At 38.4% G+C, this 14,692-nt stretch overlaps 1 protein-coding gene across 1 annotated transcript in view; it reads right to left on the bottom strand.

The window, feature by feature from the left end:
• Positions 1-375: 375 nt before the first annotated feature.
• The window catches only part of mdfic (MyoD family inhibitor domain containing), a 34,907-nt gene continuing 20,590 nt past the window's right edge, over positions 376-14,692 (bottom strand). The window contains exons 4-5 of the mRNA XM_038303936.1: positions 9,156-9,548; positions 376-995 (exon numbers count right to left, since the gene is read on the bottom strand). Of these exons, the coding sequence (XP_038159864.1) occupies positions 745-995; positions 9,156-9,548 (644 nt within the window). The 3' untranslated portion in view covers positions 376-744. The remainder of the gene's footprint in view (positions 996-9,155; positions 9,549-14,692) is intronic.

Raw genomic sequence — 14,692 nt, 5'->3', positions numbered from 1 at the left:
CCTGAATGTTTCTTTTTTGTTTGTTTGCATAAAAGGTCAAGCATATTCATTTAAAATTGAATGGAAGGAAAAAGTCTGGTCTGTGAGGAAAAACTAAATAAAATATTTGATCTAAGGTTCTTTCTGAATCGGGCAAATTGAAGTTCCTAGATGCTGTTGCTAGCTCCTGTTCTTTTACCGTTTGCAGGGCCAACAGTAAGAACACTATGCTAGATAGATAAGGAATCTCAGACAGCTGTGCTAAATCCAGGCGGCATTAAGCCCTTATGTAATAACATGATAGAAAATGAGGACCAAATCAGGACTACGATGCTAAGTCATCGGGTTGCATCACATGACCCCTCATAAGATTAAGATCATAGATGTGTGGTTTTCCTTCCACTAAATCTTCCATTGATACACTTGGACACAGCAATCAGGTGGGAGGTAACGTACAGTCTGTTGGGAATATGGGTCATGTTATCAACCTTCTTAGTTATGCAGACAATAACATAACTTCTATTTTAAATTCCTTTTTAAATGTCTAAGATTTCAATTTTTCATGAAACTTTTTCTAAGAAAAAAACTTTTCAACCAGCTATAATATATTTCAATAAACAATAAGAAAAACAACAATTGCACTTTCTAAACTGAATTATCAAAATAAAAGAATCATTTGATGATTATTTATTGAGATGCACCTGTTTATACTTTTCCAGATGGATCAAATCCACCAAATCAAAGTCCGCCACCAAATCCCCCAGCCTATGTGGGGAAGCAGATGCCACAGCACTCCATGCAGATTTCCAGACAATCGGACGACTCGCAGCAGGCGTCCATGATGCCACAGTCCATGTCACAGGGGCAGTTGCAGTCGTCACCCATGTCGTCGGCGCAGCAGCAGCAGCAGCAGGCCTCTGAAGTGCACGCGCCGCAGGAAGCCTGGGCCACCACCATGTTGCAGAGTGTGAGGAACTCACAGAAGAGGCAGGCGAGGATGCAGTGAACGCAGCAATCTGAGTGAGCCACAGCCAGTGAGGTGAGGTGACAAGTATGTGGATAAAAAAAAAAAAGATGCAAGTTATTCAAATTGTTTCTTCTGTTAAAACTAAATCTGTATTCAAAAGAATATGAGTAGGTGAGACAAGCATGCTTAAGGAGCCACACCAAATATGTTGTTAAAGTGGGATTTTTAACAAAGAAGGGAGAAATGGCAAAAAACACAGACAAGTTGATTAATTGTGCCATTATCATGCAAACTGTAGAGTTGATCAAACAGAAATGAATAGCAATGTCCAAGAGTCTCATTCTGCCATCTAGGTGAATTTATTCTGGCAACACTTAAACCTCTGATTAACATTTAACCTCCTGATGCACATTGATAGAGCATCTGAGGCAGGATTTCAGTTCCTTGCATTATTGCAATCAAAAATCCTTGCCTGAGTCTCAAATTTGCCAATTTTGTTTCTATTAGGGATTAGGCAATTAATCAGATTAATCGTGATTAATCAATTTCTTGAAATAATCGTCAACTAATTTAATAATCGATTAATCGAATGGAGTACAGACACTCTAAAATATGCCTTTAGCTGACAAAGCAACCCACTTAGAGCAGTAATTATACAAAGGTTGTGAAAGAAAAAAAAAATATAAACAGTTTGCATTTAGGATAAAAAAAAAATGTTTTCATCCATCCAAATGCTCCAGAATTCCTAAAGTAGAAAAAAAGGGTTTAATTTTAAAAACATCTTCTTTAAGGGACTTTTGGCTATCTGATTATGAATCGAAAGAATAATCAACACATTAATCGATTTGCAAAATAATCGTTAGTTGCAGCCCCAATTTCTATACAACAATTTTTTTTTAATAGATGGAACAAAAAATGTTGAAGATAAAGTAATTACTTGTGATTAATTCATGTTGCAATTAATTATCTAACAATTCTGCAAACATACCAAAATCAACAGTTGGTGATGGCAGCATTATGCTGTGGGATGCTAATATGTAAAGGGAGCAAAAGATAGGATGGAGTAAAGGAGAGCTGCTGTGAAGAAAAAAAGGGAAATTTTTCCTATCCTTTTTTTCATTTTTAATGCTCCCCTAAACAGAAAATACCCAATCAAATTACAGACTAATGCAGGTTGCCTCAGAGAGGTTTTTATATACTCTATATATACATATAAAATCCCCCAAAATCACAGTGAAGAGGGTGATAAGTTGTGAAAAAAGTGTAGGGGGTATAAAAATGTTGCAAAATATGGTGTATAGATGGAAATCTGAATTGGAAAACATAAAGATAAACAGAAAAATGAGATGTACATGCACAAAAATAACATGGTCCTCCCCTTTTCAGCACACAAGAAGTTTGAAGAAGTTCTGCGGTTGCACTATGAGTCCTTCTGAAAGTGAACCTGGCACAAACTCCTCGCAGCTGTTTCTTTTTTTGATCAGAGTTCAGAGCCGCGCCACCGCTTTGGAGTGTTAAAGAGACATGATGTGGATGGATGCGGGGAAAAATAGCATTACAAACAGGCTGCATTTGCATGACTTTCATCAGCCCATCTACAGCTGTCAGAAGTGCCTGTTACTGATTGGGTTAGAGGGAAAGAGAGAAAAAAAAAGGTGCAGAGTGTGGAGGACAGAATAGGGAAGGCGAACTGAGGCCTGCTGAATGTTCATGTTTGATTAATCAAAGTAGAAAGGATTCCCCCACCCCTCCTGTAGTTTTGCAGTGCTGAGGGCTGCAGAGCTGACCAGAAGCACAGGCTGATACAAACAAGATAGCGAGAGGAATATGAAACGGGAAGGAGCTGGATACGTGTCCGAGTGGAAGCTTGAAGCTTGCATGCATCTTATTATCCTTATCTTAGGCCACAACACGGTCAGAGATGGAAAATGCATGAAGACATGCAGAGCCTAGCAAAAGTATTCATACCCCTTGAAGTATGCAGAACTATGCAAAACATGGGTTTTATATATATATATATATATATATATATATATATATATATATATATATATATATATATATATATATATATATATATATAGACATATATATATATTTTTTGTTCAAGCTGTAAGGTGGAATATGATTACTCTGTGCTATAAAACTTGTAATATGTGTGCAACTTAATCTTGCTAGCTATCTAGGTGTTCTCTGAAGATCTTTTAGGGTTACATTTCTGAAAAAACAGCACCGTAAAGAACAAAGACACAGCAAAGACATCAGGAAACACGTTATGTCCAAACTTAAAAGGAGGTTAAGTATCAAAGCAATACTCCAACCTACTTAGCAGCCATGTAAATCATCAAAGCCATGACTCTCCGCCTAAACTGACACAAAAATGGGACAGAACAGACAAAAAGAGGCACAAGGTAACTTTGGAGGAGCTGGAGTCATACATTGCTAGGGAAGGACAATCGGTAAATATAGCTAGAAATGCAAGGCAAATTGTTTTTATTCTGATGTCCCAATTAGGGCTGAATAAATTAATCGGATTAATCGTGATTAATTAAATATTGGAATGATTGTCAACCATTTTAGTAATCGATTAATCGTTAACTGGAGTATAGAGACTCTAAAATATGCCTTCAGTTGACAGAGCGACCCACCTAGAGCAGCAGTTTTACAAAACATTTTGCATTTTAAGATAAAAATCTTTTTTGTATGTCAATATGTTCTATCCAGAACTGGAAGAATGTTAGTTCACCTTGTTTAATTTTGCAAAAAGTCTTCTTTAAGGAACCTTTAGCTATCCGATTATTAATTGATTGAACCAAAAATAATCGACAGATTAATTCATTTGCATAAATGATCATTAGTTGCAGCCCTAATCCCAATAAAACGGCCTTTAGTCCTATTGGTTTACTTGGAAGGACTAAAGTGAGAATTTGTTTGTCAATATCCACATTGCGACATGTGGAGTAAAACTGACTCCATATCATCCGTGTACACCATCCCACATTTAATAGGGTAAAGTAAGTATCATGCTATGTGGATCCTTTTCTACAACGAAGGTGGTGATGTTGATGAAAATGAATTTGAATGTTGAAAGGAGCTTAATTCATTCCCTCACAGGTGGAAAACCTCAGAGTGCAAGAAGCTTTAGACTAGGAAAAAGGTTCACTTTAAAGCTGGCCCACAAATCCTACATTAGGGATGAAACATAAAGAGTTAAGATTTTAATCACAATATTTCATGGTATTTACAGCCATAATGTAAAAGGTGATGTTTATTTAATTTTGCCTTATAAACTTCAACAGTTCGACAGCTTAAGCAAAACTGCTACTGAGGTTAATTTAAGGTTGTGATCCAATTGTTGTATTTTCTTCTCTACCTGCTTTTCTGTGGTCCAGTTCTTTTATTTTTTACAAATATTTTGGTTTTATTCTGCTTTTATTTTATCATCTTTGAATTGTCCATGTACTGAAATGTGATATGCAAAGACATTACTCTGCCTTTTTCACAGAATATCTGTCACTGAGTTCAGTTGGTGTTTTTTGACTTTAACCCGACTAATCTGAAAAAAAAAGTTAATTGGGTATAAACGCTTTTGCAAGGCACTAAGGCATCTACGCCCAGCGTTAAGCCAATAGAAAATGTGGTTTATTCTTCTATTTATTGGTAGTGAACTGCAAGGGCTCCAAAGTACCAGCTACATGCCTTGAAACTTTAAAGTTCAGCTTAACAAACTCTGAAAAACCCAGAGGGTATAGCCATGGCAGCAGTGTAACAGCAGACTTTGAGTACGATACAAACACAGTACACAGACATTAAGCAGTGGACAGCCATCTCAGCTATTCACTTGGATGTATAATTCAGCAACAGCGATTAGTCTGGATCTTACAGCCAGCAAGGAGGAGGAGATGGAAGGAGGGGAGCGAGGGAGGGTCGTACATTGCACACAAGAGAGCTGGACGTGAGGCACAGAGAACACATACGAGAGAGTCAGGCGGAGACGGAGAGAAGCCAACCGACGGACAGACTGAGCACACTGAGAACACTCCTGTTTAATGTCAGCCGGTGGAGATGAAGCCCGAAAACCAGCGTCCAGGCGTCTCTGAGGAAATAGTTGAAGACGTGTGGAAAACTGACATCAAAAAAAAAAAGGGGGAAGTGGCGTGGCAAAAAACAAGCTGGATGGGCGTCAGAGCAGCAAGCTGTGCAAAACAGTGAAACCCACAAAGAGAGGAAAAAGGCAAGTAGGAGAGTATTAGACAAAGCCACTCTGACCTTATGGGTCGAACAGAGAAGATCCACCACAAGCAACTTAAAAGCACTTCCTTTTATAATGTATGACTGAGAAAAGACAATGAAAAAAGAAAACATGAAAAACATCCAAGAAAATACCAGGAAAAAAAAGGGGGAGTTCGGCGTGAATCTCCAAACAGGGCCGAAGCCGCTTGGAGATCTGAGCCGATAACAGACAATAGGAGTTGAGAAGGCCCACCCTGCTGTGCGAAAGCAGCCTGCTAAACGGCTGCTCAGAAGCGTCGGGGAAGTTGGCTCCGGAGCCAACGGCATGTGCCAAGAATCATTCAGAGCAAGAGAGTCCCCAGAGCTAGCTTCTGCTAGCTCGCGCCTTTTATTTCCTGTGTTCAGAGGGGCTGTTTAGGAGGCTAATTTCACAGGCAAACAGATTATGTTAATCCATGTAAACATTCAAACAACAGCTTGGCTGCTATCCGGGGGGAAATAAACAGTTGAGAACGAGCATATTGATACTGAGAGCTCTGGCGTCTTCAAATAAGCAACATGCGAAAGCTGTAATGAGACTTGTTGAGCTGTTAGTATGTTTATTTTCTCTGCCTTCCTCTGTTTCTTCACCAATTAAGATGTGGAAAACATGACACATCGAGACCATCTCTGGTGGATGCATTTCATCTATGCTTTAGAAAAATTGAGGATGATTGTAAGCCTTTTGTTTTCGTAGTCTGGATTCTGATGCATACAAAAGGCAGCAAATAAAGGCCTGACTGCCAATTTATCTCCGCTAGTTTGAAATCATCTTTGGATCGCAGCAGCTTTTCATCTGATTACAGTTTAAAATTAATTGAGCTTGGAGCAACAATGTGAAACCTATACAGATTTTCTTCCAGACAAGATAATATATTTTAAGCTTTGACTTGGTTAATTTTCATAATTAAGACTTAGAGCTTTTTGATTCCTAATATTTATGGTTCAAAACATATGGAATACCACATAATATAACTTTGACAATCTTAAATAATGACTTAGAGCACATAATTCTTGAAATGACTGCTGATTTGTGTGACTGACATCATCAATCAAGAATAGTAAGCAAGCATAATAATGGAAAGTTGAAGTTAGGGTAAAAGTGTGTTAGAAAAAAGTCAGGAAGGTATGCCGATGTAATTACAGTGTATTAACGGTTGGTCAGGGCTTGTTTTGCATGAGTTACTGCATTAATGAGACATGTTATGGATACAATCATCATGTGGTTCGATGAAGAATTGCCTAAGCATGTGTGGCTTTAAATGTAACCTCGAGCTTATTTACATCTGTGTCTCTCATTTTCTAAGTTAGATTTCCAAAGACAATACCATACCATTTATGGAGGTCTTGGTACCTTTAGCAGTGTTCCCTTTGTTACAACAAAGAAGTATGAGTTGATCTAAAATGTTCTGATTGATGGTTTTATGGAATTTAGACATTTTAAAACACGACGGAAAAACATCTCGGACGGAGCAGACTTCAACCTGGACCACAAACAACTTCAATGTTGGGCTTCTCTGCTCTTTATCCAGATTCTTGAACATTGATTTACAATTGTCAGTATATACATGTGTTGGTGTTCTTAAAAGCTCTTGCTTTAGCCAGACCTTTTACAGTTTTCTTATAGGGGTCATAGAATGCAAAACAGAGTTTATATTGTCATAGTTGAATAACGATAGTTCAGTGGGTGAAATGGAAGTATAGAGAAGTTCAAACCCCATTGACACCTCATTTATCTGCAACTCTCACAATTCTAAACTTCCACCATAAAACGTGCAAATTCAGACGAAGCGCCGAATTGACGTCAATTCAGGGATGTTGCCTTATTTGGTTCTGGCCTGTACTTTTGTCACGCCCTGAAATTGGCAAACAGACCAGCCCACTGGTTCAATGGCCCAAGAACATGAATAGAGGTAGATGAAAGACACCAGTTTAGCTGTTTAGCCTACAGTTAGGTTTACTTCTACAAGAATTATAAAGCACGCAGTTTCTCTATTGAAAATGACCAAGATCCACGGGTGTAAATGCATTGTTCATGGCTGCATGGAGAAAGGGGAAAAGTCTTTCTACAGTAAGGATCCGAAGACATGACAGGCATGGATTATTTTAGTCCATCAGAAGATCCCTGCAAAGTTTGACACTCAGCTTTTTGTTTGGTTTAAGCATTTTACTGAAGACAGCTTCAGCTTAATCTTGGACACTTCAAAGAAGGATTTGCTAAACTTCTTTTACTGAAATGACAGGACCGGGCCCCAGTGGGGGACAGAGCGACTAAACCTGACCCGGTGGCAGTATGCTTCACCCCGCCTGCCTTACCGGGCTTCCGGTAAGCATGGGGCCGGAGTTGTCCAGGCTACCGTTACAAGGTTTGGTCGCTCCGTCCCCCGCTGGCTCCCTATTTCAACTACGTGCTGCACTGTAGTGGACCGAAATCCCAGACGATTTTGAAATTCCCCATGGACATTTTTTTAGGTATGAAAAGTAAGAAATGTCCGGGAAAGAGAGGACGTCTGGTAACCTCATCTAAATATTCATGAGCATACCATAAAAGGAAGAAAACCTGTCATTTCATTCAGGGGCTTTTAACCAGGCTTTCATTGAGGCTCAGAACAGCAAATATGCCCTTTTCAGCCCAACCAGCGTTACACACCCTATTCAGAGACCTTAAGGACCAGCCCCAAATACCCTATATAATCATTCTATGACCCCTTCAAATTCATGAATAGACAAATCCTCAGTTTGCCATTATCCTTCCCTGTGTTGGTTCTTCTGCCAGATTTTTTTCCAAAAAACTTTTATTCAGTATGTTTGAACAGCTATCTAAACAGCCAGCTTCTTTTAGAAAGACTTTTTGAGGCTTACCTTTTTTGTAGAGCAGGTCAGTGACTGCTGTATAAATGTCAAGTCAGCAATCTTGGTGGGTCATATTAAAATCTCTGTATTAAAACCTATTTTTATCATCCATACATAATTTTCAACAGCATTTTGAATAATACTCTACTTTCAACAGCCATGATATCTGATTGTATGTATTGCAATAAACTTGTATTAAAGTAAACAATAATAAATATGCTTATAGCCTAATAGCGTATTGAAAAGCAGAAGAACATATGGCCAACAAAAGCATTAGATGGAAGAGTGAAGCAATGGGGCCCTGCTAATGAGGGCCAAGGTGTTGCTGACGGGATCTGGGGAGAGCCAAAAAGGGCCAAGAGAGGTGTGAGGGGCCCAAACATGGTTGGTCACGACTTATAATAGGCACCCCGCGCTCTCAGGCCTCGTTAGACACTCACACCTATCTCCCCGACGGAAGAGGAACGGGCAGCCGCCTTCATTACTGGACTCACCTCAGCCTTGCACCTGACAAAAGAGATGGCTTCCCCGCATGCCAAATGCACCCTCTGACTTACTGTTAAGGCAAACAAAAGCCATAGGAGAGAGATAAGATGTCATTTGCTTGACGGGAGTGATAAATACGAGGGATCAGGCACCTTCATCATTAAAAGGTGAGAGAAGGTTAGAATTTATTATATATAGCTGATGGTGGTATTACTCTATGAGCCTCCAAGAAAATACCCCAGGCCGTACACACTGAATACGGTCAAAGACTCCCCACACTATCTTCAAGAAAAGGAACTAATAGATAACTTTTAGAAACAGAAAAAAATACATTTCATTTGAAATGCATTAACTGTTTAAGAGGGTTATAAAGTCTTTTTGCTCAATAGTGTTTAAATTATTTGAAAAAATATCTTTACTGATTAGACCCTGCTGCTAGAAGCTCTGCTAATAATGTTAAGATGATGTTAGGATCAACAGAAGCTGAGATGAAAAGATTGAAGTATATCATTAGGAGTTTGAAAAGTAAGTCTGTATTAGTACAGGGTTTTAATCTTTCTTAATTGCTAACATTATCCCAATGTGTGCCAATACTAACCCTCTGGTAAAGGAGGTTTCTGTGAGCCTGTGGAGCTGCCTTTGCTCCTTCTGCTGCTGTCACTGTTGACTGACAAGCTAGACTTCAGCTTCCTCTGCACCCTGTGAGACACGGGAGTGGACGGCTGCCTTCTGGGCTGCTCTGTCTTTGGTGCGGTTGTTGCCGTTTTGTGTCCGGGGCCTGACCCGCCAGTTTTGCTAGTCCCAATGCTGGCGCCGCAGGTGCACGTCCTAGTGCCCTCAGGAGTACCGACGCCGGAGTGGATTCCGTTGGCACTGGTCACCGTGGGCGTGCCCGAGCTCTTGTGGTGGATGCCATTTTGGTCCTTGGCAGCATCTCCCTCTGTCTCCTCGGAAGACGCTGGCTTTGGATCAGACAGAGACTGCGGTTGGGCTGTTGAAAAAAGCGAGAGGATATCATTTTGAGTTCTTTGCAGTCTTAAATTAAGCTAAAAAATATCAAATTACAATCATCACTTTATCAAATATTGCAAAATCAAAACAAAAGAAAAGAAAGTCAAGAAAATGTGAGTTAATTGTAATCAATCAGCCCTAACAGGTCAGAGTTATAGATACTTGTAAAAAAGCATCAGATTTTTATCGCCAGACTTTAAGCCAGTCATTGTAACTGTCCTTTGATCTAAATACCTGAGCTCCTATGTATAAATAGGGTAATTGAACCACCAACTTAAAAAAAGAAAATCATCCCCTCAGCATGCTGCTGCCACCACCGTGAATACTCCTCCTTGAGACATTAAAATGTTTCACTAACTTAAATATGAAGGAAACTCTTAAACTTTCAGCCGTCCTCGAATTTTCACCTGATGTGCCACCCTTCTTAAGACGATATTGTCAATCCTGTGACTAATATTTCAACCCTAAGCAAGCGAGTGAAGAAAACGTGTAACTTCAGATGTGAAAGAATCATAAAAGCCACCTGTGTAGTCAAACACATTTGTGGCAGCAGCTCTTTGGTGAGTTAAGTCAGTTTGAGACGGAGAGATTATTACGGCAAAAAAGGAGAAAAAGCAGCCTGTGATAGTGTACAAATTTGTGAAATGACTGCTGTCTGCAACGGTAATGATCTTCTCTCCTCTGAAAACTCAGAGATGTCCTCAACCAGACCTTCTAAGTGCGTGTGTGACAGCCGCAAAAAGCCAGGAGACACCAACCTGTCTGATAAGAAGGAAAAGGAAGGATGCGATTGAGGAAAAAGGAGGTGCCATTTCACTGAGAGGAACACCTTGCACATTCAGCTCTACTGGGAGTTAACTCCTGCTTTAGCTTCCCTGCACATCAGAGCCCCGGTACATGTGCACACGCTGCCAGATTTGGTGAATTATTCATCTGCTTTTTTTTTTTTTTTTAAGTTTGTCTGAGCGAAGCTTTCTTACTTATTTTAAGCCTTATATGCACTGCATATATGGTATCTTTGTAACTAAACTTGATGTTCTGTCACATTTACCGGCTGTTGTAACAGAAACCTTTGCAAGCTTCCAGATGTCCAAAGAAAGAGAAAGGAGCACATTTTCCAAAGCTGATGTACACATGGAAGTTAATGTGATGCTGGTAATTTGTTTCCATTTCTATTTTCTTTCTGTCAGCTCACCAACAAGTGCAATTACAGTTAACAAGAGCGCAGGAGTGTGGGAATGGGGCCTTGCAGTTTTTAACAACACATCACCCTGGGAGAGGCCGGATGTGAATGTGGATGTAAAACAAAGCAATTAAGTACGCACTCTGGGCTTTCGCCTTCTCCTCATACAGGCTTCCGAGCTCAGCTTTAATAAACAAATACAGACTTGAGGGATCAGGATTCCGTGCAATTTGAATTAGACAACTGCATAGCACACGATGGAATTGATTATGCCCTGATTTTAAGGCCAGGTTGATGGATTTTTTCTTTTCTTATCTCTGATAGACAAAAGCCAAAGAAGCCCGTCCATGACAATGTATGGAGAGACTAAAGCTTTCTAACAAGGAGACTCGCAAGAGGGTACATCTGTTGCTGGTTTTCACACGTTTTTAATAAGTGCAGCTTTCGGATGTTCCCCTGCTTATGTAGTCATTTTTGGCTTTGTTTATCAGAGTTAGCACAGTGTGTAATCAGAGTGTTATCACAGTTTGCAAAGCTTCAGTGGATGCAGACAAGGATATTTTTTGTTCTAGCAGCTAATCTGAATTTATTTGTTTCATGTCATATTTACACATTGGACTAAAAACACCTGTTTCAGCCTGAAAAATACACAACTAAAGAATTTTTTTTTAAAAGTTCTTCGTTTAGCAGATTATTTTCCTTTGTACATGCAATAAAAGTCAAACTGAAGTTGGCTTGCCAGGGCAAATGAAATAAAAACATACAACAAAAGCTTACCTTGTTATTTACAACCTTTATTGATTGCCTGTTGCTGTGCATTGCTGGTCAGCATGCTGAATTATGCTTTTTCTATAATATTCCATGCCTAAAAAAATAAAATTTGTTAAAGAAGTGGTATCTCTATTCAATTAGAAACATCCTCTTTGGAAATTTCCAATAATTTCCCAAAATGTTTGGTGTGACTTTGTTGTGTTCTGCTATACTAGAAAGGGCAAAACAAGAAGAAAACATACAAGCTTCTGCAAAACAACATTCAAAAATATGACAGATTTTCTGGAGTGAATCATCTATATTTTAGGCTTAATTTTTGAGCATCACTCTCAAAATAAAACTATATATTATTATTATTATTATTATATTATTTTAACTGTAATAAAAAACAGCAATTGCTACTATGCAGCCGAAGTCAATTGAGGTGGTTTCTGCATTTAATGAGGAGGTATTTGGGGGATTTCCAGGCATGTTGCACAGGAAGGAGACCCCAGGGCACAGCAAGAATTGACTGTTGTTGTGGTAAGAGACATCTTAGTTTCCCTGTTGGACTTTGTACCCGTCTCACAATCTCTGATAAGCACAGTGAGAAGCCATATAATAAATGTCTTTTCAGTTAGACACAGTTTGGGACAGAGTAAAGTTTCACACGGTTAAAACAAAAACAAGTCTTAACAGTTCAACCCCTAAACCCCAGTAAAAAAGATGGATTGAAGCTGCGTGCATAAAATAAAACACAACCACCTAATCTCTATATCAGCCAAGTTACTTATCCAATATGTAAAGTGTCATAATAAGCTTAATAACAGCTATTTCCCGTGTTCAGTTTAAGTGAAGCGGCCGCATGGACCCTCACATTCAAACCCATGTCGATGCATAAAAACGACCAGAGAAATCTGGGAGGCATAATTACCTTCCCTTTGGAGGAAGTCAACCTTCCAATTTGCCTATGTATAAATACTTATTAGGAAACCACCAAGTAAAAATTAGAGTACATAAGCGGTTAGTCGGGTTTTAGACACATCGCAGAGCCTCAAAGAAGTGGCTAAACTCAGAACATTTCAGCTCCTCGACAGCAGGTCCTTGGCTGGGACAGTAATCACACAGTCGCAGTCTTTTATTTTTAACCTGCTGAAAATGGTGGCTGAGATTAATGGACACAATGGAGCAATATTCATAATCATTGATCATAATAATGATCATACTGTCAAAGATGGCAATGACAGACTCGTACAGTCACAGGGAGACAAATGAAGAGATAATGGGGAAAAGGAGGAATGAGAAAAAACTGTAGGATTGGATTCCATTCAAACTTTTCACTGTGCATTTACTCAAGAAATGGAAATCTAAGGTAGAAATTTCATTTAATACTTTTTACGTAAACATATTGTCATTCTTTTTAAATCAGCCTAAATGATTTATTGAATATTGAAATTACTGAATAAATTCACTAAAAGATAAAGCAAATCCAATTTACTGCTTTAAACAAAATTACTGATTAAATAATCTAACAAATCATAGTTTTTATTTACATTTGAGCCATTGAACTTGATCCAAGTTTTCCTAGAATTCTTATTTGGGGTATAAATGAAGTGACAAACACCATCTTATTTCCCTTTGGAAAGACAACAGAATGTATCTTTGAACAAAATCAGATGTAAGTAGATCTTCGTAAATCGATTAAATATATATATATATATATATATATATATATGGCAGCTTGCCTTAAATTGCCCATGAACAATCAGAATAATCATTTATTAGTTTAAAAGTAATGGGGTCATGACTAACAAGGAGTTCCACTACAGTTAAGATGAAAATAAGGCAGGTTAAAAAAGAGAAAATCACATAACTTAGCATCTTCAGGCCAATCAGCTTGAAGGCTGTGGAACCCCACTAATTTCAAATAACTTTATAAACACTCATGCACATGTAAAAGTGAATCACTCTAGGAATCTATCTGAAAACTAAAAAACTGTTCTTCTTTTGGTAGGAAATGGGACAAAAAGTCATAAAACAATGTACACATAAATTCTTTAAATGGCCTCTTGCGGTTAAACAATTTTTAAAACAGTCATGAAACGTCGTCTGTATACTGACTAAAATCACAATAAAAGCTGTCTTTTTTTGACCTTCACAAACAAAATCATAGTGAGTTTGCTAATGTTTCTATTGCTAATGTATTTTAATGACTATGTTAACAATAACATAGTCATTAAAATACAAACAGTTAAACCCTTTTTGGTTCTGGACACTACTGATAAAAGTTTGGCTTTGAACAACAGATTAATATTTTGGAAATATCCCTCATGCCCACTCATAAGTATAGCAGTAGGTCTGTCATGCTGTGGGCCAGAGATAATTGTAGGTTCTGATATCTATGTAGGATTATATGAGTATTTTGGGTCAGAAAAGATAAGATAAGATAAGATAAGATAAGATGAGCTTTATTGATCTCACAGTGGAGAAATTCACTTGTCACATATTGGCATAGTAATAAAAGAAGGTGCAAACAAGAAGGAAAAAGGTGCATTAAGAAGAATAAACAATATATACAGTATATGTGCTTTTACTACATGATAGTGTTCTTTTTGTGAGTGAATTATTTTATTATTGTTTTTTTTTTTTTTTTTTTTTTTTTTTTTTATTATTGTTTTTAAAAAAGAAAGAACTTTAGTAAATAGTCGTTAGTTGGTCTCACTTCTGCATAGTTTCTACTAGAACTGAATTGAAATTAAAATGTTGAGATTATAACTTACAAATCCAAGTAGGATCAAAAAAAAAAAAAAATTGTGAGTCAAGCTTCTAAGAACGCAAAGAAGTCCTGAAATGACTGAATGAACACTGCCTAACCATAGGCAACGGAACAACATGCTTTAGAGGAAGAACTGGACATCCACACATAATGTGCGCACACGCAAGCCTTAAATTGGACTTGTAACTGCCCTATTTCCAGCACATCAACAACTGTTGAGGGTGTTCGTTTGTAGTTGAATAAAACATGGTATTCCCCTACACACGCTGTCACACACATCACAGGGGAAACTAGGGGCTGAGTGGTTCTTGACTGTCTAAGCAGCATCCCAATTTGGTCCCAGCTACTAGTAGCTGACAGCCTCAAATATCTGGGGAGCATTTTTAAAAGGCCAGCGCTTGATGGATTCATGAAG

This window comes from Cyprinodon tularosa, unplaced genomic scaffold, assembly GCF_016077235.1.
Source record: "Cyprinodon tularosa strain WSP-4 unplaced genomic scaffold, ASM1607723v1 ctg520, whole genome shotgun sequence".
Lineage (NCBI taxonomy): Eukaryota > Metazoa > Chordata > Actinopteri > Cyprinodontiformes > Cyprinodontidae > Cyprinodon > Cyprinodon tularosa.
Note: the sequence above shows the minus strand (reverse complement) of the source record. Positions and strands in the feature narration are given on the sequence as shown.